General features: G+C 45.4%; 3 protein-coding genes across 6 annotated transcripts in view; 2 read left to right on the top strand and 1 right to left on the bottom strand.

Moving 5' to 3' along the window:
- Positions 1-15671, top strand: part of FBXL8 (F-box and leucine rich repeat protein 8) — a 45409-nt gene extending 29738 nt beyond the window's left edge. Inside the window, exons 1-3 of one of the 2 annotated variants that reach the window (XM_054048639.1) lie at positions 9350-9433; positions 12641-12871; positions 14693-15671. In XM_054048639.1, the coding sequence (XP_053904614.1) occupies positions 12708-12871; positions 14693-15668 (1140 nt within the window). In that variant the 5' untranslated portion in view covers positions 9350-9433; positions 12641-12707 and the 3' untranslated portion in view covers positions 15669-15671. Of the gene's footprint in view, positions 1-9349; positions 9434-12640; positions 12872-14692 lie in introns of those variants that run through there. The other variant, XM_054048640.1, reaches the window with a different exon arrangement.
- LOC128848613 (zinc finger and SCAN domain-containing protein 29-like) lies at positions 6837-9771 on the bottom strand. Of its 3 annotated transcripts, XM_054048642.1 has the most exons (3): positions 9726-9771; positions 8166-8635; positions 6837-7437 (listed from the first exon to the last, which is right to left on the bottom strand). In XM_054048642.1, exons 2-3 carry the CDS (start codon positions 8627-8629, stop codon positions 7314-7316), a joined length of 588 nt encoding a protein of 195 aa, XP_053904617.1. In that variant the 5' UTR covers positions 8630-8635; positions 9726-9771; the 3' UTR covers positions 6837-7313. The 3 variants fall into 3 exon arrangements, 1 of the variants encoding a protein (XP_053904617.1); XR_008447080.1 differs by lacking the exon at positions 9726-9771 and having other exon boundaries at positions 8103-8253; XR_008447081.1 differs by lacking the exon at positions 9726-9771 and having other exon boundaries at positions 8116-8252.
- A 2275-nt stretch (positions 15672-17946) lies between the features above and the next one.
- HSF4 (heat shock transcription factor 4) overlaps positions 17947-26586 on the top strand; it is a 34813-nt gene continuing 26173 nt past the window's right edge. The window contains exons 1-3 of the mRNA XM_054048644.1: positions 17947-18069; positions 23166-23274; positions 26013-26140. Of these exons, the coding sequence (XP_053904619.1) occupies positions 17947-18069; positions 23166-23274; positions 26013-26140 (360 nt within the window). The remainder of the gene's footprint in view (positions 18070-23165; positions 23275-26012; positions 26141-26586) is intronic.

Genomic DNA, 26586 nt, shown 5'->3' with positions numbered 1-26586 from the left:
TTTTGGGGATTGTCTGCCCCATTCTTTGCAGTTCACCCTAATTGAGTGACCTCAGTTGGCTCCCCTGGGACTCCAGTCACAGTGGGATAGGAGTGCACATGGGATTCGGGAGAGAATCCTGTAGTCTCTCTCTCTGCATACAGTTGTTTTAAGTAGTCCCCTCTTTCTTCTCCTCCTGCACACACACACTGGAGCACTAAGGAACCAGGCAGCAGAAGATGGGTGTTGAGCACCCGATGGATTGTTCTCAATGTCATGATAGAGGAGCTTCGTTGGCCTCTTCATTCGAAGGCAAGGCTGTAGTGTTGCTGTAGTGCCAACCCCATGATTCAAAAATTGGGATTCAGACCCCAAAAAATCAGGAGTGGCTTAAAAATCATGAGATTTTAAAAAAAAAAAATACATGTTGGTTATTTGCTTGCTGGTTGTTGGGCTTTTCCCTAAATTCACAAGGACTAGGAGCTTCCTCTTCTTTTAGCATGAACGCTGAGATTCTAATGTCCTCATATAACCTCAGCAGCTGGGTCTTCGCTTTCAGAGCAGCACCAAATACCTCAAGACACAGGATAAAATCACCAGTTGGCAGTGCTTGATTTATAACGAAAGAGGTGAGGGGTCTATGACAGGAGGGGCTGGGCGAGGTTCTGTCGCCTGCAATGTGCAGGAGGTCAGACTAGATGATCATGACGATCCCTTCTGACCTTAAGTCTGGGTCTACATGAGAACTCCAGCCTGAGGCAATGACAGGATACAAGAGGATAGTTTGCTAAGGAGGGGCTAAATTCTTTTTGCCTTAGTAGGCTCCAAATCCGGTAAGGCGTGGAGCGTTTCTTGCAAAGTGCCTTCAGCGCCTATTGCCTGGTGGCTTGAATGGGAGCAGAGGGGGCTCAGTACCTTGCAAGACCAGGCCCCCGACTAGTCCAGCCTTCGGCTACTTGTGTGATAAGGGCAACAGTTTCTGGCCAGCAGGTTGGCTTTTGCAGAGAACTCGCTCCTGTAGGAATAAGACTGTTAGTACAGACTGAAACGATATACGGGAACTTGGCGGGCAAGATACTGATCCCATAGTAACTGAAGCAGGAAGTTCTATTTGAATACTTTTCCTTGCCCTAGGCTAGATATCATTTAAACAATGACTGCCCAAGACATCAGATGCCTAGCAGGGATTCAGTATCTGTGAAACACCTGCTAACGGAGATGAAGATAGACTTCCCTTAACCCAGGAAGTCAGAGAAATTAATCTGGTGGCGATCAGGGACCTCATCTTTTCTTTCTGAAAGGAGAGGGCGGCTTGGTAGATCTGTGCAGACCAGGAGCGCAGTGAAAGAGAGCCAGCCCAGAGAGCCAGCCCCAGGAAAAGAGCTGTGAGACTCAGCAATCCACGTATAAAAACAGTTGCCAGTGGAGGGGAGCAAAGGACCAGGGAACATTTTGGATCATCCCTAGTGACCGGAAAGGCCCGTAGTGCAAAGGCCGAGGAACTGGTAAGAATGCGCTACTTGGGCTCCTTTTGAAGGATAAAGGACGGATAAGCTAGCAGCTGTTTAAATTTGTGCATGTAACGGACAAGGAGAAAAGCTCATGCCCGTTTACTATGGCTTTTATCTCAGGTATTTATCCCCCACCCCCTTTACTGAGCACCTCACAACACCCTGTGAGGTTGGGAAGTACTATTATCCCCATTGTACCCATGGGGAACTGAGACTTGCGTGTACATCCAGGCTGCTGTCACAGGGTGCGACTGCGACATACCACAACTTGCTTTCATCTCGCGAGCTCAGGTCCCAAACTGGTGAAGCTGTGGCAGTGCAAGCTTCAGCGCAGGCTGTTCAAACTCCCTCAGATCCCTACGTGATACTCACGGGGCCAGCCCCGCTGCCGAGTCTGGTGCCTGAGCTAGCTAGATTAAAGCCTAGCTATGCCGTTTAGCTCAGATATGCCCAGCGATTGCCGTCTGGAGCTGGGCATACCCCAAGGATACAGCTGCACTGCAGGTTAAGATGTAACTAGCACAGGGAGGCGTACTTTACTCTAGTGCGTGTAGGTAATAACAGCAGTGAAGACATGGCAGCACAGATCCTGACGGGCCAGGAACCCCAGTCTTCAGCGGTCTTGTAATCTGGCAGGTAGCTTGCGCTGAAACCCATGCTGACATATCTTCTCTGCTATTTCCCCCCTCGTTAGCTAGATTAAAGCTAATGGGAGTATGTGCTATAATCACACCTGAAACTGAAGGGTAGACAGCGATTCACTTAACATCACATAGGAGGTTTGTGGCAAAGTAAGGAACCAAAGTTGGGTCTCCAGTGTTCTTTGCTCTGCCACAGACCTCCCGGGCGGTGTTGGGTGAATCTCTTAGGGCAGTGGTTCTCAAAGCCGGTCCGCCGTTTGTTCAGGGAAAGCCCCTGGCGGGCCAGGCCGGTTTGTTTACCTGCCGCGTCCGCAGGTTCGGCCGATTGCGGCTCCCACTGGCCATGGTTCGCCGCTCCAGGCCAATGGGGGCTGCGGGAAGTGGCGTAGGCCGAGGGATGTGCTATACTGATCTGAGTCACACCGGAACATACAACATTCAGGGGGCCTCGTGGCATTTATTCTTATCACTGAAGTGATGGTTGAACTTTAGAAGTCACGTTTGCTTGTAAGTAGAGCTGGTCAGAAAATGGGGGGCAGGTTCCACTGAAAATCTTGACTTTTTGGCAAAAATTTCTTAAAAACCCTGAAATATTTCAGTCCAAAATTGGAAAGTTTTTGTTCATATTATTGAGAGAAAAATCAATTTCCTCCAGAAAGCACTTTCACCAAAAATCTACTTTAATCAAAATCCCAATTTTCCATCAATAAAAACAGTTTTGATGGAGAATATTTGACCAGCCCTATTTTAGGTATTCGTTAAACTTCTTGGGAAGAGCCGAACGTCGGCATTGCTTAAGATGAAGTGGGCAGATCTCTTAAAATGCACTGTTGGAAAGTAAAAAGCAGAGAATTCACATAGAATGTGGAGGAATCTTTTGGCTTCCAAGCCTGGAGTGCCCTACTCATAATAGCTAGACTGGCAGGGAAATAAGGTCCCGATCTTGGGCACAAAGCTGTACAAACACAGAGCATTTTGCAGGAATAGCTTAGTGGTTTGAGCATTGGCCTACTAAACCCAGGGTTATGAGTTCAATCCTTGAGGGGGCCACTTAGGAATCTGGGGCAAAATCAGTACTTGGTCCTGCTAGTGAAGGCAGGGGACTGGACTTGATGACCTTTCAAGGTCTCTTCAAGTTCTAGAAGATAGGATATTGCCATTAATTTAATTTATTTAAAATTTAAATTTATTTTGAACTCATTAGTGCCAAGATTGCAACCAGCCTGTGCTGCAGGGAAGTTCTTTCATACAATCTGTCACAAAGCATCCCTAGTGAAACATACTTTCAAATAAACAACAGAAGAACAAACAGCTTTCTCTGCTAAGGAAAAGGAACCTGTAGGGAAAAGCCTGCCAGAGAAAAATTCTGCAGGGGAAAACTTCCTGAGCTCCTGCAAGCAGAATCCAAACACCCCACAGGTGAACTAAGTCCTCCTCTTAATCTACCCCAATTAAGCCCAAGAGGGAACCTTGTAAAAGTGAGCCCAGGTACACTCCCATCTTCTCTGGCTCATCGAGGGCTCCTCTGCTGTTGTCTAATATGAGGTAACAGTCCGGTCTGATCTTTTCTTCACATGTCTATCTTTTAAAAACTGTACTTGAAGGATAGGCGGCAACTTATGTTATTTAGCCTCAGATCATAGAAAGATGGTGCAAGTTCTTGTCTCAGAACTTTCTGTCCATAGGGTAGGTTAGCCTGGCAGCACCAGCAGCCTTGGTTTGGAGATTAAGACTAAGCATAAAAATCACCTGGTTTTTGAAAGGGTTAAGCCCATGGTGTAGGACGTTGTGCTAATACAAGGTGAGGGGATTCCTAGTATGCCTGTATTCCTTGACTGGATTTCTTGAGACCCGCCTTCCATAGAGTAACCCCATTCCAGGAAGTACACTCCCTCTTGGTACAAAAAGATCATTTGGAATAGCAGAACCTTGCAGTTCTACAGCAGCCGCCATCTGAGTTGCTCAAAGCACTTTACAATGTAAAACCCTGATCCTGAAAGCTACATAAGGGCACTGAGGAATGCCAAATGTGGATCCAGTTTCAGGATTGGGGCGTGCGCTTCCTATGAGGGGTGGGTAAGTATTATTATCCCTATTTCACAGATGAGTGTCACAGCTGGATAGAGAACTCAGGAGTTCTGTGCTTTATGCGTAAGACACTAAGACAGCTGGGTTCATGAATGAGTGCAGACTTGACTGGCCTATTATTTCCACCTGATAACTAAAGGTGAATTTTCAATAGGAGTGTTGGTGACAAATGTCAAACATCAACTTTCTCTTCAGCGAGTTCTGCTGAGCAGGTAAAATTCTGTGTGAAAAGACAAGAAAAAAAGAGAGGAAAGAAGACACTAGTTAATGTCTGAGTCTTTAATTAGTTGATCCAGAGCTTGCCACTTCCTTTTCAGAACTACAGTTATGATTTGTCTTTTTCTAGTACCTTCCGTCCGATGATCTCAAAGTGCTTAACAGACACTATCTGATGAAGTGGGCTTTAGCCCACGAAAGCTTATGCCCAAATAAATGTGTTAGTCTCTAAGGTGCCACAAGGACCTCTCGTTCTTTTTGCTGATACAGACCAACACGGCCGCTACTCTGAAACCTATTCTTATATAGCAGCCCTGTGAAGGCAACAATACAGCAGGACCCCAGTTCTAAAAACTGCTTGTGCAACGTCTGTCGTGTGAGTTCAGATAGTCAGGGGCTAAGAGGACCAGGCAGCTCCTTGAAAAAGTATCAGATAGCAGAGCTTCAGCTGACTGATTTAATGAATGACTGCTGTTTTTCAGAGGGGGAAACTGAGGCACGCACCGATGAAGTCACATATGTTCCAGATTATGAGCGAGACCAGGTGGGTGAGATCTCTTTTGTTGGACCAGCTTCTGTAGGTGAAAGAGAGACGCTTTCCCAGCGCCGCAGAGCTCTTCTTTTTGGCCTTGGCTACACTTGCAGCTGTACAGCGCTGTGAGTTAAACCTGACTTCGTGCAGCTGAGTAGGGAAAGTGCTGCAGTCTGTCCACACTGACAGCTGCCCAGCGCACTGTCGTGGCCACATTTGCGGCAATTGCAGTGCTATTGGGAACGGTGCATTATGGGCAGCTATCCCACAGAGCACCTTTTCCCATTCTGGCGCCGTGGGTTGTGGGAAGGGGGAGTGGGTGCAGGTGATTCTGGGTCCTGTCCCAATGCCCCGTGATGCATCGCTTCGCATCCCAGAAAGCCCTTTGTTTCCGTCCACCTTTGGCGCCATCTTTCAACTGTTTCTGTGCAGCATGATCTGTCTGCGGGAAATGGAGTCCGAACTGCCGAGGCGTATGCTGACGAGTCTCGCCAGCACGTCACGTTTGGCTGTCGAACTATTCCTTAAGATCCAAAGTGACAGTGAGGATAAGGAGTCCGACGATGCTATCAAGCTGCGTAACGCGTACGACACGAAATTGCTTGTGGCATTCACGGACATGCTCAGCACCGTGGAACGCCGCTTTTGGGCTCGGGAAACAAGCACCGAGTGGTGGGATCACATCGTCATGGAAGTCTGGGATGACGAGCAGTGGCTGCAGAACTTTCGGATGAGAAAAGCCACTTTCATGGGACTGTGTGAGGAGCTTGCCCCCACCCTGTGGTGCAAGGACACGAGACTGAGAGCTGCCCTGCCAGTGGAGAAGTGGGTGGCTATTGCAATCTGGAAGCTGGCAACTCCAGACAGCGACCAGTCGGTCGCAAACCAGTTTGGAGTGGGAAAGTCTACCATTGGAATCGTGTTGATGCAAGTTTGCAATGCCATTAATCACATCCTACTCAGAAGAACCGTGACTCTGGGTAACGTGCAGGAAATAGTGGATGGCTTTGCACAAATGGGGTTCCCTAACTGTGGAGGGGCGATAGAAGGGACGCACATTCCTATTCTGGCACCACCCCACCTAGGATCCGAGTACGTTAATCGGAAGAGGTATTTCCCTATGGTTCTCCAGGCGCTTGTGGATCACCGTGGGCGTTTCATTGACATTAACACAGGCTGGCCCGGAAAGGCGCATGACGCACGCATCTTTCGGAACTCTTGGCTGTTCAGGAAGATGCAGGCCGGGACTTTTTTCCCAGAGCAGAAGATCACGGTGGGGAAGTTGAAATGCCCATTGTGATCCTTGGAGATTCCGCTTACCCGTTAATGCCATGGCTCATGAAACCCTACACAGGGAGCCTTGACAGCAGCAAGGAACGGTTCAACTACAGGCTGAGCCGGTGCCGAATGACTGTGGAGTGTGCCTTTGGCCGTTTAAAGAGCCGCTGGCGATCTCTGTATGGGAAGCTGGACTTGGCCGAAAACAGCATCCCCGCGGTTATATCCGCGTGCTGTGCCCTCCATAATATTTGTGAAGGGAAGGGTGAAAGCTTCACTCAGGCATGGACCTCTGAGGTTCAACACCTGGAGGCTGAATTTGCACAGCCAGAGAGCAGGGCTATTACAGGGGCTCAGCGCAGGGCTGCAAGGATTAGGGATGCCTTGAGGGAGCAATTTGAGGCTGAAAACCAGCAGTGATATCTGGTGCCCTGCACGGGCGTGAAGTGCAGTAGTTCTAATCTTTAGGAATCAGTGTCTGCTAAGCAGACAAGCAGACTTGCAGTGCCTGTTTATTGCCTGGACTAAGGAGTCTTTTACTTTATGCAATACTAAAGAATGTTTTCAAAGCCAAAGAATCCATTTATTGAAAAGGAAAAAAAAATTATTTATTGAAAAGAAACAATGGGGTGGAGTGGGGAATGGTACAATCACAGATTTGCCTATGTCCTGTCTGGTGTGCTGTGCAGTGAGTGCTGCACTTCAGGACAGCTATACTGCATGGTGATGGGGGTTGGGTGCAGAGGGTAAGGGTCGTGGTTTTCAGGGCTGGGTTGTGAAGATACTGGTGTTGGAGGCAGCGGGTGGCGTGAAGAACATGGAAGTTGGGGAAAATGGGTTGGAGGTGACAGTGGGGCACAATGGAAAGAGTTTTGGGCCAAGGACTGTAGGGAGGGGTGGCGTTTGCAGTACTGCTCCTCTTTCTGCATGGCTACCAGCTCCTGGATGGCGTCTGCTTGGCGCTCCAGGATGCTTATGAGACTATCAGTGCTTTGCCGCCAGTGCGCTGCGTTTTCCTGGCGGATCCTGCTTTCTCTCTCCCTCCAGTTCTGTGCTTTCTCATTCTCTTTAATAGATTGTCGCATCACTTCTTGCAGCATGTCTTCTTCGCTTTTTCACAGTCTCTTCCTGAGTCTTTGCAGTCTCTGAGCAGGCGATAAGAGGGACGGCTGAGGTCTCAAGGTTGATGCAGCTGTATAGGCAAAATGCAACATTTAACAGAGGCAGCATTGTTTATACCAGACAGAGTAATGATTCCCCCCGCACTTAAGGAGTAGAAAACACACAAGGTCTACACAATAGCATAATTTTCCCATCCGAAACAGAGCACACATATCCCACGGGAGCCTCAAAATGGTGAGTAAGGGGGACTGATTGTTTCAGGGCTGCACTGTCCTCTGGGTTTCTGTGCCTTGGGGAGAGCCAACAGCTTCAGGGGTCCCCTATACTGAACACTGTCCCAACATTTTCCACAGGAGTTTGTCCTGGACTATATATCGCTGCTGAGGGTGACCTGGGAAGCAACGGAGGGTCTTCTACTGCAATGCGGCTTCTGCCCTGGCCCATATGCAGCTTGCCTGTGTGCAGCAGTGGTCCCCCCGCCCCTCGCGGCACAGTGGCACAGACACGTTAGCCTGGCTGGGACAAGGACCACGGTGGCTCTCCCGATAAACCTGCGCAAGCGCATTGCACACGTTCTGGATGAGACATTCAATGAGAATACCGAGGCCGATTACCGCGATGTGATAAACCACATCAATGCACTATTCCACATCTAGGCATGCATGCCTAACCCTCCTCTCCCAAAGAGCCCGCACCGGAAAAATTCCTTCCCCCCAAAAAAACAAAAAAACCCACGTTTACTGGGAACCTGCTCTTCTGTTTGTCCTCCACCAAGTATCAGCCACTGCGACTGGCTACCTTCTTCCTGGCTCAAGAAGAGCTCCTGGCTGCATGGCTCCAGGGATTCCGGGGTGTCTCCATCCGGCCCACCACCACCACTCCCGTTTTCCTCCTCCTCCCCCCCCCCCCCCCACCGGCTCTGAAGTGTCCATGGTGGTGCTCGGAGTAGAGGTGGGGTTAACCCCAAGAATTGCATCCAGCTCTTTGTAGAATTGGCAGGTCGCGCGGGGAGCACCCGAGTGGCCGTTTGCATCGTGGGCTTTGCGGTAGGCACTCCACAGCTCCTTGACTTTAATCCTGCACTGCAGGGTGTCCCGGTCATGGCCCCTTTCCATCATGTCCTTTGATACCTTCCCGAAGGTATCGTAATTCCTATGGCTGGAGCGCAGCTGGGACTGGACAGCTTCCTCTCCCCAAACACTGATGAGGTCCAGCAACTCGCCATTGCTCCATGCTAGGGCTCGCTTGGCGCGTGGAGGCATGGTCACCTGGAAAGATTCGCTGTTAGCACTCCACACTACGCCGGGCTGAGCAAACAGGAAGGGGATTTTTAAAATTCCCGGGGAATGTAAAGGGTCGGTCACATGGTTGGTTACCTGAGGCCAGGGCAGTAGAGTTTGAACTGATGACCAGAGTGGCTAGAACAGGCATTGTGGGATACTGCCAAATACTTCTGGAGGCCATTCACAGTGCATTGGGCGGCCACACTGGTACCGCAGCGCTGCACTCGCTATTCCTCTCGGAGAGGTGGAGTACATGCAGCGCTGCAACCACGGAGATACAGCGCTGCAAATGCCGGTGTGGACGGGGCGTGAGTTACAGCGCTGGGGGAGCCTTTACAGCGCTGCAACTCGCAAGTGTAGCCAAGGCCTTTGAGCAGGGGGTGGGACTAGATGACCTCCTGAGGTCCCTTCCAGCTCTGATAGTCTATGATTCACAGAAAGGCTGAGACGGGTCCAGTCCTGGCCACTCCTTCCTTCGCCAGTGAAGTGTCACTACTTTAGCCCAGCCAGGGCTCTCCTCCTCCGGGGCCGGCCGGCGGGTGACTCACGGGGCTGTGGCGAGATTGTGGGCGGGGAAGTGTCCGGAATATGTTGGGCAAAGCCTGTAACACAGCACTGCTCTCCCCGCGGGGCCAGGGACGGGAGATTTCCTTCCCACGCGAGACCGCCCCCCTCCGCCGCTCCACCCCCGCAAGGGAGCGGCGGGGGCAGCGAGGCGGGGCCGCCCAGGCTCCGGAGCAGTTGTGACCGAGGCCGAGAGGAAGAACAGCTGCACGGGGACGGGTAGGCGGTGCTCCTTCCCCGGGGAGGAACTGAAGCCAGGATGGGCCTTAGCCACGCAATGCCCCCTGGGGAGCTGTATCGACCCCCTCGCCGCTCGTGGAGGGGCGGGATAAATGCACGTTCGGGGGGATCCTTGTTCTCCAGCCCTGCAGGGAGAAGCTGCCATTGCAGCGGCTCCGGGTTTTGCTAGGTCCGCCGGGCGCTAATGCAGCCCGGCAGCGCCTGCTTCCCCTGCTCCGGCTGGGGCCAGCTGGGCTGGGGAGATCCGCCCCCTCTGATCGGCTTCGCTTACCCCCACGGCGGCCCTAGGGGGCGAGGCAGGGAGGCCGCCCAGCAGCTGTGAGCGCTGCACAGCCCGGAACAGACATTGGCTCCTCTGGGTGGGATGGGGGGGTTAATGGCACTCCGGAGCAAATGCACATCCACCAGGCGGAGCCTTTCCGAGATCAGGCCATTAACCCTTTAGGCTCTGCAGGAACGTAACAAGTAGACGGTATTGCCAATCCCAAAAGTTCAAAAGTCATGAGTCAGCCCCTCCTCCCCCCCCCCAAAAAAATGAGATTATATAAAAAGAATATACTTGGGGTTTTTTCCCCCTTTGCTTTCTGGTTTCTGAGTCTCTAGGGGGCACCTAGATCAGGCTTTCAAGCTTTTCTGTGCAATCATGGGGGATGGGGGGTGTAGAAATGTTTTGAATGAAAACTGAGATTTTTCACATGACTCCAGGAGCTGGGGCTTTAACAAAACCACCACTCATGATAAAATCACAACAGTTGTGTATAGGGGAGGAGTGATGATGAGTAGTTTAGTACTTAGGCAAGTGCTGGAATAATGAGAAAGTTTATTAAATCTGAGATAAAAGTAGGATTGCTGAGGGTGAGCTGTCAGAGATGATAAAGAAGACATATGCAGGAAACACGGAAAGCAAGAAGGCATCTCCCAGGCAGGAAGCAGGAGCGCATTGCTGGGCAGTCAGTAATGGGGTGAGAGGCAGGGCATAAGCAGGTGGGATATCTGACAAGAGAGCACGGCTGCTGCAGTATTGTCACCCTCAAGCATAAAATAATCATGAGTGGTTTAAAAATTACAAGATTTTTTAAAAAATGTGTATATATATTTTGGGATCTCTCTCTGGCTTCTAGTTTTTGAACTTTTAAGACTAGAAATTTCCCTTTTTGTTCACATGAAAGCTGAATTTCTCACAAAATAACAACATGACTCCAGGAGCTGGAGCATCAAGAAAAGAATCAAATATCGCAAGACTCACGATAAAATCACGAGAATTGGCAATTCTGCTGCTGTAATCTCAAAGGGAAATAACCTGCAATTTTCATGACTTTAGCCTCTCATTTTAAAGTCCACCACTTTGTTCTTGAGAAAGTTGAAAAGAGTCAAATAAAAACTTACAGCAGGTAATTTTATTTGTGTAGCAGTACAGTGGCTGGATACAGAGCATACTCCAAGCAGGACTGAGAAATAATATTGCAGAGATGTCTGTGTGGTTTTGTGCTTTACATTTCAGTGTACTTCCCATGCATTCATTCTCTTGCATCATAATTTACACAGAAACATAATTCAATGAAAAGGTCCCATGTCAATATGCAACACACGTACATGAATGTCTGGTTAGTGTGATCATCACAATAAAATCCTTATACCAAACTGCCATCTCTTATATTAGCAACTGCAGCTAATAATTGCTGTGGTCAAAATCACAAATTAGTTTTCATTATAACTCTTTGTCTTGCCATACACTGGATAGTTCAACTTTTGGGTTACATTTGTCATGCTTGGCCTTGTCCCCAAAACAAGGGTTTCTTCTCTCCTCCCTCCCCCCAGGTTTGAGCTAAATCCCTCCATCTGTTTGAATATCAGTGTAGAAAATTGTTATTTTTAAATAATGCATTATATAAAGTTAATTGTGTTTAGAGCTGGTAATGAGGAAAAGAATCATATTGTTTGAAATGTTTCACTTTTTTTTCCAGAATTTTGACATTTGGAATTCACAAAAAATTTCAACTAGCTTCTATGTTTGGTCAGAAAATGGAGTGGGTGGGGAAGGAAATTGGCCAAAGTTTGTCTAAACTTCCTTTTTTTGTGTTTAAGAAAATAAGAATGGCCATATTGGGTCAGACCAACAGTATCTAGCCCAGTATCCTGTCTTCCAATAGTGGCCAGTGCCAGGTGCCCTAGAGGGAATGAACAGAACAGGGCAATTTATCCAATGATCCCTCCCCTGCCATCCAATCCCAGCTTCTGGCAGTCAGAGGCTTCACCCAGATCATGGGTTTGCATCCCTGACCATCTTGGCTAATAGCTATGGATGGGCCTATCCTCCATGAACTTATCTAATTGTTTTTGGAACCCAGATCTACTTTTGGCCTTTACAGCATCCCCAAGCTCTGCGTTGTGTGGAGAAGTATTTCCTTTGTTTGTTTTAAACCTTGCTGCCTATTAACTGGGCGACCCCTGGGTCTTCTGTTACACGAAGAGGTACATAACACTATTTCTCCACACCGTTCCTGATTTTATAGACCTCTCTCATGTCCCCCTTTAGTCATCTCTTTTCCAAGCTGAACAGCCCCACTCGTATGGAAGCTCTTCCATCCCCTTAATCATTTTTGTTGCCCTTTTCTGTACCTTTTCCAATTCCAATATATCTTTTTTGAGATGGGGTGACCAGAACTGCAACCAGTGTTCCAGGTGTGGACGTACCATGGATTTATATAGTGGCATTATGATATTTTCTGTCTTATTATCTATCCCTTTCCTAATGGTTCTTAACACTGTTAGATTTTTTGACTGCTGCTGTAAATTGAGTGGAAGTTTTCAGAGAACTATCCACAAGGTCTCCCAAGATCTCTTTCTTGAGTGGTAGCAGCTAATTTAGAATCCATCATTTTATATGTATAGTTGTGATTATGTTTTCCAATGTACTTTCCATTTATCAACACTGAATTTCATCTGCTATTTTGTTTCCCAGTCACCCAGTTTAGTGAGATCCCTTTGTAACTCTTTGCAGTCCGCTTTGGACTTAACTATCTTGAGTAATTTTGTATCGTCTGCAAACTTTGCCACCTGGATGTTTGTTTTACAAATGTCAAAATTATGGTGAAATTTTCAAAATGTAAGAAAAAATTCTGACCTACTGTAATAGCATTATATCAAACTAGGGCTGGGTTGATGTGTTTCCTTTTTCTGCAACAGGGAGTCTAGGGAATTATTTGCTGTCTGGAAGGTGGTTCTCAGTGCTGCTGCCTGTTGGGTCAGAAAGATGCCTGCTCCAACATCAGAATTTTGGAACTACATCCCGGAAGAAATCCTTGTCCATATATTTTACTACCTGTCACTCCGAGATAGATACACAGCCTTCCAAGTGTGCAAACATTGGGCTGCAGCTGTTTCCACTAGCTCCGTGTGGCATTTCACAGAGATCAGGTGAGAGGAGGTAGTTTCTACTGTTTGTAGGTATCTGTGCAGTCAACCATACAGCATCTCGTATAAATCTCGCAGTACAACTTGTTTATCTTAAAGCACCACTGTTCTTCATTCAAAAATCACATTGCTGATGACAGCCTATAGATGTGACTACTTATAAACCATTGGAACAACTTACCAAGAGAGGTGGTGGAATCTCCAGCACTAGCAATTTTAAAATCAAGATTGGATGTTTTTCTAAAAGATCTGCTCTAGTTCAATTAGGAATTAATACAGGGAAGCCCTGTGGCCTGTGTTATACAGGTCAGACTAGATCAGTGGTTCTCAACCAAGGGTATGCAGAGGTCTTCCAGGGTGTGCATCAACTCATCTAGATATTTGCCTAGTTTTACAACAGGCTACATAAAAAGCACTCGCAAAGTCAGTACAAAGTAAAATTTCATATGGACAAAGACTTGTTTACAGAGGTGGTGGAACTAGTGGTATTAGGGGTGCTGCCGCACTCCCTCCCTTGAAGTGGTTTCCATTGTATACGGGATTTAGTTTGGTTTAATGGCTCTCAGCTCCCCCACTGTACATATTGTTCCAGCGCCCCTGTTTGTTTATACTGCTGTATATACTGCATGTTGAAATGTAAGTACAATATTTATATTCCAATTGATTTATTTTATAATTACATGGTAAAAGTGAGAGAGTGAGCAGTTTTTCAGTAACAGTGTGGTTGTGACACTTGTATTTTTATGTCTGACTTTGTAAGTAAGTATTTTTGAAGTGAGGTGAAACTTGGGGGTACTTAAGACAAATCAAACTCCTGAAAGGGGTACAGTCATCTGGAAAGGTTGAGAGCCACTGGACTAGATGATCACAATGGTCCCTTCAGGCTTTATAATCTATGCAACTATGTAAGTAACAGTACCTCCTACAAGTAGCGGCTGTGTATGTGGTAGAGAAAATAGGGTTAGACGGTTGTTGTTTTTTAAAGTACACATTAAGAATCATAAGTCAAGGAAAGGGATAAGTCGTGGCATTAGATGTGCTTTGAAAAGTGTCAAGGAGATACCATCATCATAATCCTCACCTAGCTTTGATATAGCACTTTTCGTCCACCGATCTCATGGTGTTTACAAAGGCGGCCAGTGTCGTTATCCCCATTTTAAAGAGTGGGAAACAGAAGCCCAGAAAGGGGAAAAGACTTGCCCTGGGACAGCAGGCAGAGCTGGTCTCCTGAATTCCACACCTGTGCTCTATAACACTAGGCTGCATTCAGGTGCAAAGGGAACGCTTCAGCCAAGGTCACTGGAATGATTATCATGGTGCTGTTGAAGCTGGTGATCTGAGCTCTAGTGTATGAGACTGGAACTCACCTCCTCGGTCTGTACATAGTGACCAAGCCCCGTAACTAACTGTATTGTTATCTATTATTTGTATTACAATAGCACCTAGTGGACCAGCCAGAGATTGGGGCTCCATTGTGCCATATACGGTATAAACACATAGTGAGAGAGAGTCCATCCTGAAGATCGTATAACCTAAATAGACTAGACAGATAATGGTTGAGAGGAGAAACAGAGGCATAGAGCATGGAAGTCACTTGTCCAGCATCACACAGCAAGTCAGTGGCTGGCTTGGGAGTAAAACCCAGGTCCCCTGACTCCCAGCCCAGCACTTGAGCCTCTAAACCAAGTAAGAACAAATCTCTAAGGCAGTGGAGGAGATAAATAATAAGTAAATAATAAAGGACAGCGATTCAAAGTATAGACATTGTGCTCACGTGTCGCAGCTCCAGCAAAACCGCTAACTGTGTTTATAACGCTCTTCCAGTTGTGATTCGGAGAACGAGGAGGGCATGCTGCAGAGTTTACACCAGTTCCTGAGCCAGATCAAACACCTGAAGATTGTGTTTGATCAGTCCAAGGAAATAAATCGGAAGAACGTCACCCACATTCTAGACCTGTTGGCCAGGCAGAACCACAAGCTGCAGAAGCTGTGCATCATGTGCAAAGGGGAGAACCCTTATTTCTACTCTGGCCAGGACATCCTGCAGAGCATACGAAATATATGCCAGAGAGAAAACCAAATAGACCTTCAGCATATTGATTTCCGGAGAATGCCGTTCACCCTGGATGATGGGCTTGTTGGACTCATAGCCACCAGCAGCCCAAACCTGCGCAGCTTGTTCATCAACAACCGCACTCTGGTTTGCAACGTGAAGCCAGAAACCATCAGAGAGGTTCTGAATGTATGTCCTAAGTTGTCTACCTTGGGAGTCTACTATGCCAGCCTGTCTAATGATGTGTTTGCAGAACTGATCAAGCCAGAGAGAGGGGCTTTCACACACTTAGATATTTTTTGTGAGCGCTTGGACAAATATATTCCAGTCATCACTGAAGAGCTTTGGGCTGCCGTGGTCCAGAAGCATCCTCAACTCTGTGTAGACCTGGAGTTTGATCACACAGTCCCTGCCCGGAAGATACCCCAGATCCTAAAGCCCAATATACCCGTAGGTACTTTACAACTGAATACTTTTACGTACATGGTGAACCACGTTAGGTTTGTCACCAGCAGTTACAGCAGGACCTTAAACAGGCTGGTTATCCACACGACCCCCTCGGACGATTTGAACTCCTCGCTAATAGACCTGGCAAGGAAGTGTGTCAATCTAACAGAGATTCATTGTTACTGTGTGGTTAGTCAGGAAGTGGTAGATACCTTCCTCGTACACTGCCCCAGGCTGAAACGATACACTCTCAAGATTACCAAAGAACGTCACCCCTGGAAGCCGACAGTAGTTCAGTGACGTACCTGTTTTGACTAGAAGCAAGTTTGGAAAAAACATGTGGATGCAAAGATTCCAAGTGAATGGCGTTTCAGAGATTTTAGGATAATGCCTCAAAAACCACATCCCACACTACATCATCATCATCATCAGGAATCCCTCAAAGTTGAGGATGATTGTCTTTTCACGGATTGTCCATTTCAAATTATATGGGGGTCTGCTGATGGCTGATAAGGCCTATTCTGGAGCCGCAGACTCTGCCACGTTACAGACGTGTTTCCAAGCAGGGCGGGTGAACCTGGGGGATTGGTTCGGGCTATCGCAAACTCTTTTTGTTGTTTCCATGCTACTTACGCACTCACATACAGACACACACAGAAACGTTCTCTCTCCAATCCCAGCCCGACTGCTGTAGAAACGGAGCATTTAGACGTAAAGACGATCTGCAAAGGGTTTTAAAAGAAAGGGGCTAGTGCTTTTTTTGTTTATTTGTTTGTTTCTTTATTACATATAAAGACAGCATGATATTTATGGGTTCCCCCCCCCCGGCTTTTTAATTAGCTTAGAAACATCAGGAATGTCATGTTTGCTCTTTCTGGGTATTTCTGGAGGACCTTGGGGATGATGATGATGATTTATTTATTTACCACTTACATTGTGGTATCACCCACAGGACAACCAGGTTGGGGCCTCATAGTTTTAGGTGCTGTAGAACACCTTAAATGAAGGGGTGAGGCTGTTGAATCGTTAACAAAGGCTTTATTTATCCAAAACGTTAATTAGTCATTTAAGTTAAATAGGTGCTAGCAAAAATGTACAAAAACCGAAGCGTTTTAAAGAGTGTGACTAAAAACTCATTCCCAATGTTCCCTGTCTTGGCTCTTGTGCCAGCACTTCACTAGTTCTCCATTCAGCAAACCTTCCATCCTAGACAGGGCCTGAATTTCTAATGTAAAATAAAGGCAGGGAAACAACCCTTAAAATAGTAACACATATGCCTGATTAATCTTCCTGGCTGAGCATTCTTTTCCTTGCGCTGAAATGCAATTTCCAGATGATGGTTTGAGTATCTCATGCAAAGACCTCAAAGAAAACCATTTCTGATCTAACTGTGCCTTCGTTATCCCACTGGCATCACTTTGGAAAAGCACTAATGCTAATGACATGACACTCATGTTCTCCTCAGTCTTTTCACAAGGGAGCTGTCAGCCTTTCAGGAGTGATAGTTACTTCTCACTTCAACAAAATATCCCACAATCCCACTTCTACGTGAGCTGGTGTGTGTGTGAGTGTGGGTGTGTGTGTGTGTGTGTGTGAGTGTGTGTGTGTGTGTGTGAGTGTGGGTGTGTTTATCAGTCAAATGTGTCAGAGATCCCTGGTGCATATTGGAGAGAGATTTTTTAAAGCTTGATTTGGTTTGAAATGATCCTGGGCTCTGATTACATTGTCATCAAGTGCCCAGGAAACGACGTGTAGTGGACTGTGTTAACACAACAAATAAAGGGCAAGATTGTGGTGCTTTTACTTACCTGAGTGAGCAACAAGTCGTGTCCGATGGAAGCCAACGAGAGTACTCGCGTGAGTAAGTGCCCCCCAACATGAATAAGGGCTTCAGAGTCTGGGAGAAATGAATCCAACTGCTCGTAACTCGCAGTGGGTGAAACACCTGGAATAATAATCAAGCAGATTGTGGCACCTGGGGCTTATCTATTTTCATCATCTATTTTCACCCAATCCAGAGCTGTTTATCCAAAGCTCGTTGAACTCTGGGATTCAAATAACCTGGGACTCCGCTTTGGTTTTGCCCAGCCCGACTAAGGTTTGGCATGCTTAAAACCAGCCTTGATTTTGCCCATCTGGGGCTGCCAATGTTCAAAACAAGGAGCTCCTAACTAATGTTTAAACTCTGTCCCTTCACAATCCAGTGTCGGTGCTTCCTGGCATCCTGCAAACATGCCAGCCAGGTGTTTTCTTAATTCATTCCAGTGATCTGCTAACCTCCCAGCCTAAGGTGTACAGCGTGTGTTCTCTTTGCATGACGCTGCATGTTTATTCACAGCATTGTGCGATCAGCTGCAGTGCATTTTAATTCTGTGCATTGTTCTCTGGGGCTGGTGATGCCGTTGCATTGTGCTGAGTTTTTAAGAGTGCGAACAGCACGGCTGATGTGACTGAGTGGGGGCCTACTCTCAGCTGGACCTGGATGAAACTAAATGGTTCAGTCTCCGTTACCCACACGCACGGTGAGACAGGCATATTGAAAGAGATGGAGTTAGTGTAACTAAAACATTGAAAAACGATGCAAGATTCACCCAGTTCCCTGGCAATGGATGGATACTCCAGTAATGTGCCAGCATTCCTGACTAAACTGTGGACGCTGGTGGAAGATCCTGAAACAAACCATCTAATTTGCTGGAGCACTGTAAGTAAAGCTAATACCGGAGGTCACTTAAACTGCACGGGACAGCAGGACAGAAACAAGTCCATAGCGTCTAAAAGATGAAACTCTGTAGCATTTATCTAGCACTTTACATTTTCAAAGTACCTTGCCAGCGTTAGCTGAAAAAGAGCAAATGTTCTTTAGAGAGACTTTTATAGACACACTGAATATTATGCTTGTTTGTGTTAAAGACAGGCCAAGATTTTCCAGGTGACTAATGATTTTGGGGGGGAGGAGGGGGTCCTTGATTTTTTTGGTGTCCAGCTTGACACCTTAAATGGGCCTGATTTTCTGAAAATAAGTGCCAACCCTCTGAAAATCAAACTCCTTTAAAGGGTCTCAAGTTGGACCCCCAAATCACTAGTCACTTTTACTAAGCACTTGAACTAGTATGTATGTGGACACGGCGACATGCATATCTATTGGCAGTTTGGCTATTTTTATTTTTAATAGGTTTGTTTTATTTTTGTGATGTTTCTTACTGTTTATCATTTGGGGCTTTTAAACGCTAAGTGCAATTAAAGGACTAACGTCGTTTGACTGTCTAGCATTTTGAAATCGTATTGTACACAACTATTAACAGTTGTTACAAATAGACATGATTTATTTTTCAGCAGAGAATTATCCAGTATGTTGTGTTTATACACTCACTTTCCACAAAAGGAACTATAATTAAAGCATACTTTAAAAAAAAATATTTTGATGTCAGCCTCTTTGTCATGTTTTTAGCCACGGGAACATTGTTCAGCACAGTTTTCATTCCGAATGCATGGGATGGGATGTAAGCTGCATTTCTATCTCTAAACAGAAAGTTATATTTTGTTCATTAACCACCACATGAATCCTGTGTTATAGGCCCATTTCCTTACTTCATTTTATCATAGGGTTTATACATAATTCACTTTAAAGAAGGGCTTTCATAATGGGGAGAAATTTTTAATCTATAAATAGTCGCTTTTTCTTTACACTTTTTTTTGTAATTTTCCAGACCCACTTGCATATGGTTCATTATTATTTTTGATCTCCCCCCCGCTCCTTTCTAGCCCACCTATTTTACTGTGACGACAGAGTGCTGAATCCGTGATATCGCAATCACGTCAGTGATTACAGCCTGTAAGAGCATCAAGAGGATTTTAAATAGGGTGTGTTTAATTAAGCATGTGAATGAGTGAAATTGAAATTTTCACCTTTGGATATGTTAGTGAATTCTGGCTTCTGCTAACCTATTAATAGGTATCAACAGAGAAGTTGCTATGAATCATTTCAGCCTATAGATTATTAGCGAATTGTTCGTTTTCACTACACATTATTCATGGTACCGGATGTCTCACTGAAGTCACATGGTATTGCTTCTGGTCCTTAACCGGATAGCAGCAGGAATAAGTAATGATGAATAGCGAATACACTTGTCCATGCTTGAATACTGTTATATTTTAATAAAGGAAAGCCATTTCCCAAATATTTGTCTGCACAAAAAAACATCTATATAAATATTTGCAAATAGACAATAATAAGGGGCTCAAACATGGCTGAGCCGAACCGCCAGTCAGAATTTGATTGCATGTTTCCAAACATGCATTTTCTTTGCAGTCTTGAATCAGCTGTTGTTATGACTTAACTGCAATAGCAAATGGAAGAGGCTGGATCGAGAGGCCCCATTCACACACCGAGATCTGCCACCGCAGCAAAGAAATCATAAGGAAAATGACTAGGGCAGTAGGGTTTGGCAGTATCCCACCTTTGAGTGACAATATGTAGCATATAAGAAAATAAGGCAGCATCTCTTCAAATCAGTTGTGAGCCCTCTAGTGGCACTTACTTGTTCTGTGTTTTAGAAGGTGCCAAAAACCAGCCAGTCCAGCCAGCACTGTGTATGTAGAGAGGCTTGCATGTCAGTAAAAATGGTTATTTGGGACCCAACTGTGTCCACATGGGTTCTGCATATTGTTGTTGTGTAAAAATCAAAAGACCCAATCATGGTTGTTAATAATTCTGTTGAAAATAGGTTTGGCTGTGACAAGGAAGCCCAGGTGATACCATTAATGGTAATACTGAACACCGCAGTGGAAAACTGCAGCCACATCAGCATGAAGGACTGTGTGCATATTGCTTTCACAGCAGAGAATCCCAGTCCACTCCCCGTGTTTTAGCTTCCCCTGTCTTCATTGCATGGATACTATTCGTGGCTTATCAACGGTTGTCTTGAAGCATAATCAAAACAAAGAGCATGGGGGCATGGAGATCTAGGGTTAGATGTAGTATCATAGAAATGTAGGACCGGAAGAGAATCGCAGGAGCTCACCTCACCCAGCCCCCTGCGCTGAGACAGGACCAAGTAAACCTGTTTGTCTAAATAGCAGATCATTTCCCCATCTCTGGTATAGTGCTATGCTTCTGGCCTACCCCAAAATTGAGTGTGTTCGGCCTATATGCGTGGGTCCAGTGTAGAAGCGAGGACAAGAATAATGCAGGGGTGTTCATCAGAATGTGTTCTCCAGCTGGAAAACAGTCCAACGCAGCGTAAAAATGTCCTGCATCCTTCCCTCCACTCAGCATCCACCCTCCTGATAGAACTGGGCGGTGGGGTGTGACATTCCCCATTTGGCAGCTGGTGAACACTATGTCAAAGACGAGACTGTCCATCCCAGCCCAGTTAGTGGCCCTGCTGATAAGGGCATGCAATCGAAGGTATGACTGCACCGTAATCTAGTTAGCTTGAATAACAATAGCGCTGAAGCTTTGGCAGCACGGGCTATAGAAGACCACCTCTAACACTGGGTATGTACTTGAGTGGCTAGTCCCGGGCACTGTTGCTTCATTGCTTTTGTATTCAAGCTCGCTAGTACAAAGATAGTTTGGGCATGGCTACATGTAGTGCTGCCACACCTCTGATTATAGTGTAGACCTACCGTAACTTCACTGCAATACTCTGGTGGAGGCGTTGCACCCTCTTTCCATAGAAATGTAGGGCTAGAAGGGACCATGAGGTCATCTAGGCCAGCCCACTCGGCTGAGGCAGGACCAAGTAAACCTAGACCATCCCTGACAGGTGTTTGCCCCACCTGTTCTTAAAAACCTCCAATGATGGGGATTCTGCAACCTCCCTTCGAAGCCTATTCCAGGGCTTAACTACTCAGGTAGTTAGAAAGTTTTTCTTAATATCTAACCTAAATCTCCTTTTCTGCAGATTAAGCCCATTGCTTTTTGTCCTACCTTCAGTGGACATGGTGAGCAATTGATTCCCGTCCTCTTTATGACAGACATTAACATAGTTAAAGCCTATCAGATTTCTCCCCCTCCCCCCACCAGTCTTTTCAAGACTAAACATACCCCGTTTTTTTAACCTTTCTTCACAAGTCAGGTTTTCTAAATCTTTTATCATTTTTGTTGCTCTCTACTGTCGCTACTACCGCCCAGCCAGTTAGTCCCCATTTTGTAGCTGTGCGTTTGATTTTTCTTTCCTGAGTGTAGTACTTTGCACTTGTCTTTTAATCTTGTTGATTTCAGACCAATTTGTAAAGGTCATTTTCAATTCAAATCCTGTCTTCCAAAGTGCTTGCAACCCCTCCCCCACAAATTTTAGAAGCATATTCTCCACTCCATTGTCCAAGTCATTATTGAATAGTACCAGAAAGACCCTTATAGGACCCAATTAGATAAGTCTCCCTATTTTAGTAGCAAAGCATTGATAACTATACTTTGAATATGGTGTTTCAATCAGTTATGCACCCACCTTATAGTAATTTCATCTATACCATATTTCCCTAATTTGCATATGAGAATGTCATGTGGCACTGTGTCAAATGCCTTACTGAAATCAATAAATATCATGTCTACTGTTTCCCTGCATCCATTAGGCCAGTAACCCTGTCAAAAAAGGAAATTAGGTTGGTTTTGCATGATTTTTTTCTTGACAAATCCATGCTGGTCAGTCTTTATTATCCTCTAGGTCCTTACAAATTGATTGTTTAATCATTTGCTCCAGTATCCTTCCAGGTATTGAAGTTAGGCTGACTGGTCTATAATTCCCTGGGTCCTCTTTGTTTTCCTTTTTAAAGATAGGCAATATGTTTGTCTTTCTCCAGTCTTCTGACACCTCACCAAGTTCTTGAAGGTAATCTCTAACGGTTCTGAGATCACTTCAGCTAGTCCCTTCAATGCCCTAGGATGAATTTCATCAGGCCCTGCTGACTTGCATATATCCAATTTACCTAAATATTCTTTAATCTGATGAAGCCATATTGGCCTCTTACTATTCTTGCTATCTTTCCTTTGCATGGGATAGTTTGCTGTTGCACCTTTAATATTGTCTCTTTGAAAAACTCCCTGCTCTCCTGAACTCCTTTTTCCATTAGATTTTTTCCCCCATGGGGCCTTACTTACCAGTTCTCTGAGTTTAAGTCTGCCTTTTGGAAATCTATTGTCCCTATTCTGCGGCTCCTTTCCTAAAAATCATGAAATTTATCATTTCATGATCATTTTCACCCAAGCTGTCTTCAACCTTCTGATTTGCAACCAGTTCCTCTTTGAGTCAGAATCAAGTCTAAAATGGCACCCTGGTTTCTTCCTCCACCTTCTCGCTGGCTGGCACATACACTCAACTTTGCATCCCAGCATGCATGGCTTTGCCATACTCACGTCTGCACAGAAAGGAAGCCTTAAAGTCAAAGTCCCATGGAAGCAATCTGTCTAGGTATAGCTACCATGCATAACTTTCCCTCAGTCCATGTCAAAGCACTTTAGAAAGGAAGTCCATATCATTATCTCCATTTTGCAGCTGGGGAAACTGAGGCACAGAGCAGGGAAGTGACTTGCCCAGGGTCATCCTGCAAGCCAGTGGCAGAGCCCAGAATAGAGCTCAGGTTTCCTGAGTTCAGTATCCTATCCACTGGATCACACTGCTACCCCATACTCGCCACCATTGCATCTCAACCTCATTGTATCTGATCACCTTGACAGTCATGGCTCTAAGTAATTAACTCCATCTGGCCATCTCCCATTTCATTGGCTTGCACATGCCTCTGGGGATTCCAGAATTACTGTGTGAATTTTTTCTTTTCTTCCTGTCTTCTCTGCAGAATGGCACCAGCTTCCACGTTTTCGATCAAGGTCAGTTTGCCAAGGAGGTGCTGCCTAAGTATTTCAAACACAACAACATGGCCAGCTTCGTCCGGCAGCTGAACATGTGTAAGTAAAACTCCGGTGCCTGAGTGCACTATAATAGAGACATCATCTGGGAAAGAAGGGAATAAAATAAGCATAAGAATAACAGATAAATTTAAGTATAAGAGCCAAGACCCAGATATGAGACTCCGCGTTCCACAGAGGCTCACAGTGAAGGGCACAAGAAAAATGATATGGATTAAATTCTTTTTCTTAAATAATTTTGCCTTACCCTTCATATTAAGATTTAGCATTTCTGCAGCAACTAATGTACAATAATATAAATGAGATGGTGCCAACTGTGTTTGGCCTGAATTATGTGTCTAAATGAAGGCCTTCCCTTGTAAAGGCAGAAAGTTGTGCAATATGGATAAAGAATTGTTATAGAAGGCTGCAGATTGATTAAAGGCTTCTGATGAATTCATAGGTCATGAAAAAGGCTTGTTACCAGAATGCAGGAGTGAGATTTCCTTGTGCTGTATTTATATTAGAGCACACAGATTACTTTAATTGTAAACAAAGTTTCCATTCCAAAGTTTTCGGCTTACAGTCAGTCTGATGACACATAATTTGTCATTTGCTTTATATAACATGTTATATCAGAATTTTCAGAAACCCTATTGAAATTCTTGCCCAGTAGCAGAATCTTAAAAGCACAATCTTCACCCATGCCCAGGGTTTGGTTGTACTGAGAACAGTTCTCATCCGTCATCAGTAGGAGGTCATTTTTGTTAGAAAACCAGTTTTTATATGGCCCTTGACTGGTCACGTAATACATTTTCTTCTATGCTCTATGGCAGGGGTAGGCAACCTATGGCACGCGTGCTGAAGGCGGCACGTGAGCTGAATTTCAGTGGCACTCACACTGCCTGGGTCCTGGCCACCGGTCCGGGGGGCTCTGCATTTTAATTTAATTTTAAATGAAGCTTCTTAAACATTTAAAAACCCTTATTTACTTTACAGACAACAATAATTTAGTTATATATTATAGACTTATAGAAAGAGACCTTCTAAAAACGTTAAAATGTATTACTGGCACGCGAAACCTTAAATTAGAGTGAATAAATGAAGACTCGGCACACCACTTCTGAAAGGTTGCCGATCCCTGTTATATAGCATATTATGGCATAGTTCATAGTTTAGGCCAATATCCGAGAGTCCCAGGTATGGTTTAGATAAGTGGTTTAGATAAGTGAACACAAGCATCCAAGGAAAGATTTTCAGAGGCACAAAGGGCAGCTAGGTGTCCAACTTTTGCTGAAAGTCAATGGCACCTAACTAATTTTTACCTTTGAAAATCTCCTACTAAATCTCTCTTGTCAAAAAATCAGAGTGGAGATTTTGTAAGAACTGGTCTAGCCCTTCCTAGTATTTAGTTACTTCCAGGCTTGCCAAAACTATGAAGAACAGTTCATGGGGGGGAAAGAAAAATAGATTTTAAGATGTATTGAGTATTTTTCACTATGGCAGGTAAATTATTGTTATCAGCTGGGTGAAACCTTGTCATGGGATTCAGAGACTCTAGGGTGAACTCACCCTATAGTTAACATAATTGTAAGCATAAGCCCGACCTAAGTCAAAAGGAGTGCATGAATCTGCCCAGGGGCCTTGCCGAATATCATTTTGGGGAAGGGTATATGCAGTGCTTAATTTGCAATGAAAGAGGTACCGTGGCTCAAGCAATTGTTTTACTTTCATAAGTGACTAAGCAAGCCCAGAAGTGCCAGGGTTATGAACTGCCAAGCGTAAAGGTTCATTCTGTGTAAATAAACAAAACTGCACAGCTTATCTTCAATTTCAACTTCCAGCTGCAACACCCACAGGGCCTCAAACAGTGACTAGCTGCTAGGGGCAACACTATCACGTGCTTTCTTTATTTTTAATACATCTGCAAGGTATTAATATTTTGAAGCACCAGTTGAAGTTTCAACAGCATTTCACATGTCCCATTCCTAAAAATCCTCAAGCAACTACAGAACATGTGATCTGTGTCGTTAGAGTGTTTTTTGGGTAACAAAATATCCCAGTAGTAGGTGCTGGATTTAGGGGGGTGAAATTCACCCCTGTGCCGAGGCCAGCACAACACCTAGGCACTGCGTATGACCTATTTTGAGGACTTAAATAGAATGTCAGAGGTGCTTTGCCCTCTGCCTGGTGATGAACTCCAGCCTTAATTACATTTTTATTTTTCACAAAAGCGTTACAAGGTAAAGGTGGGCTGTGGATGTTTACATGAGGATTAGAAATGGCCCTTTCACCTGTAGGCCAGCAGTTTAAATGCAGCCTAGGTTAAAAAATTGTTTCTATCCATAGATCTGTTCAGTAGCCCATGTGGAATGAGTGCTAATGGGCAAGTTGGTGACAAACAAGGGTCACCATCATTACAACTGGCACTAATTAGCAGCCCCATTCAGCAGAGGTGCCGGGTTGAATTGGTTGTAGAGACTGTACTACCATCTCAGCATCAGGTGCCTCCAGTTTGGGGTTTGAGGCATGTTTGGCTAGACAAATTAGCATCTCTGGCCCATCTCTGCCACTGGCGTGTTAAGGACCATGTGAGCTAACCAATGAAGGGTTCGCTCCTTGCAGCATATTTGCAATATCTAGGACAACGCTCAGGCAGAAATTAGGAGCAGGGGAAAGGAAACTACACTTGAAAATCAGTGGGTAATGGGGGGGAAGGCTAATTCAAACATTGGGATTCTTTGTTTTTCCCAATCTATATGATCTACATGGTTCTCACCAGTTCTGTTTACATTTAGATGGCTTCAGGAAAGTGGTAAATATAGAGCAGGGTGGCCTTGTCAAGCCTGAACGTGATGACACTGAGTTCCAGCATCTTTATTTCCTACAAGGCCACGAACACCTCTTGGAACACATCAAAAGGAAGGTGGGAATTGACTGAGAGCTGCACCTCCTCTCCTGGGGCGCTGATGTGCATGGGGTCTAATTGTGTCATTAGAGGAACGGGCAGGGTGATGGAAGGCTGCTAGAAAGCTTGCACCGTTAGCTAACCTCACTTCCTAGAATGGCTGACATTAGGGATGTAGAAGGCCTGGGTAGATCATCTAGTACATCTCCTTAGTGCTAGTGCTGGATTGATCCTTAAAGTACCATTTTTGTCCAGTTCAGTTTTAAATAACTCCAGTGATGGGTCTTTCACCACAGCTACTAGGATGCTAGTCCCTAGCCTAATAGACCTCACTATTAAAGAATTTTTCATGCTCTTCAGCCTCTGTTTACTTTCCACTGCCCCTAGCTATGACCCGGACTCTTAAAAGGGTGTCTCCTGTTCCAATATATCATCACTTAATAGCCCAGGCTGTAGCTGATACT

This window comes from Malaclemys terrapin, chromosome 14 (assembly GCF_027887155.1).
Source record: "Malaclemys terrapin pileata isolate rMalTer1 chromosome 14, rMalTer1.hap1, whole genome shotgun sequence".
NCBI lineage: Eukaryota > Metazoa > Chordata > Testudines > Emydidae > Malaclemys > Malaclemys terrapin.
This window is presented reverse-complemented; position numbering and strand designations above follow the sequence as displayed.

Coding starts and splice junctions, on each gene's coding strand:
- LOC128848613 (XM_054048642.1), bottom strand. CDS start 8,629: ATGCCTCCACGCGCCAAGCGAGCCCTAGCATGGAGCAATGGCGAGTTG. Junction 7,438..8,165: donor CTTCTTGAGCCAGGAAGAAG/GTAGCCAGTCGC, acceptor TTGCCTATACAG/CTGCATCAACCTTGAGACCT.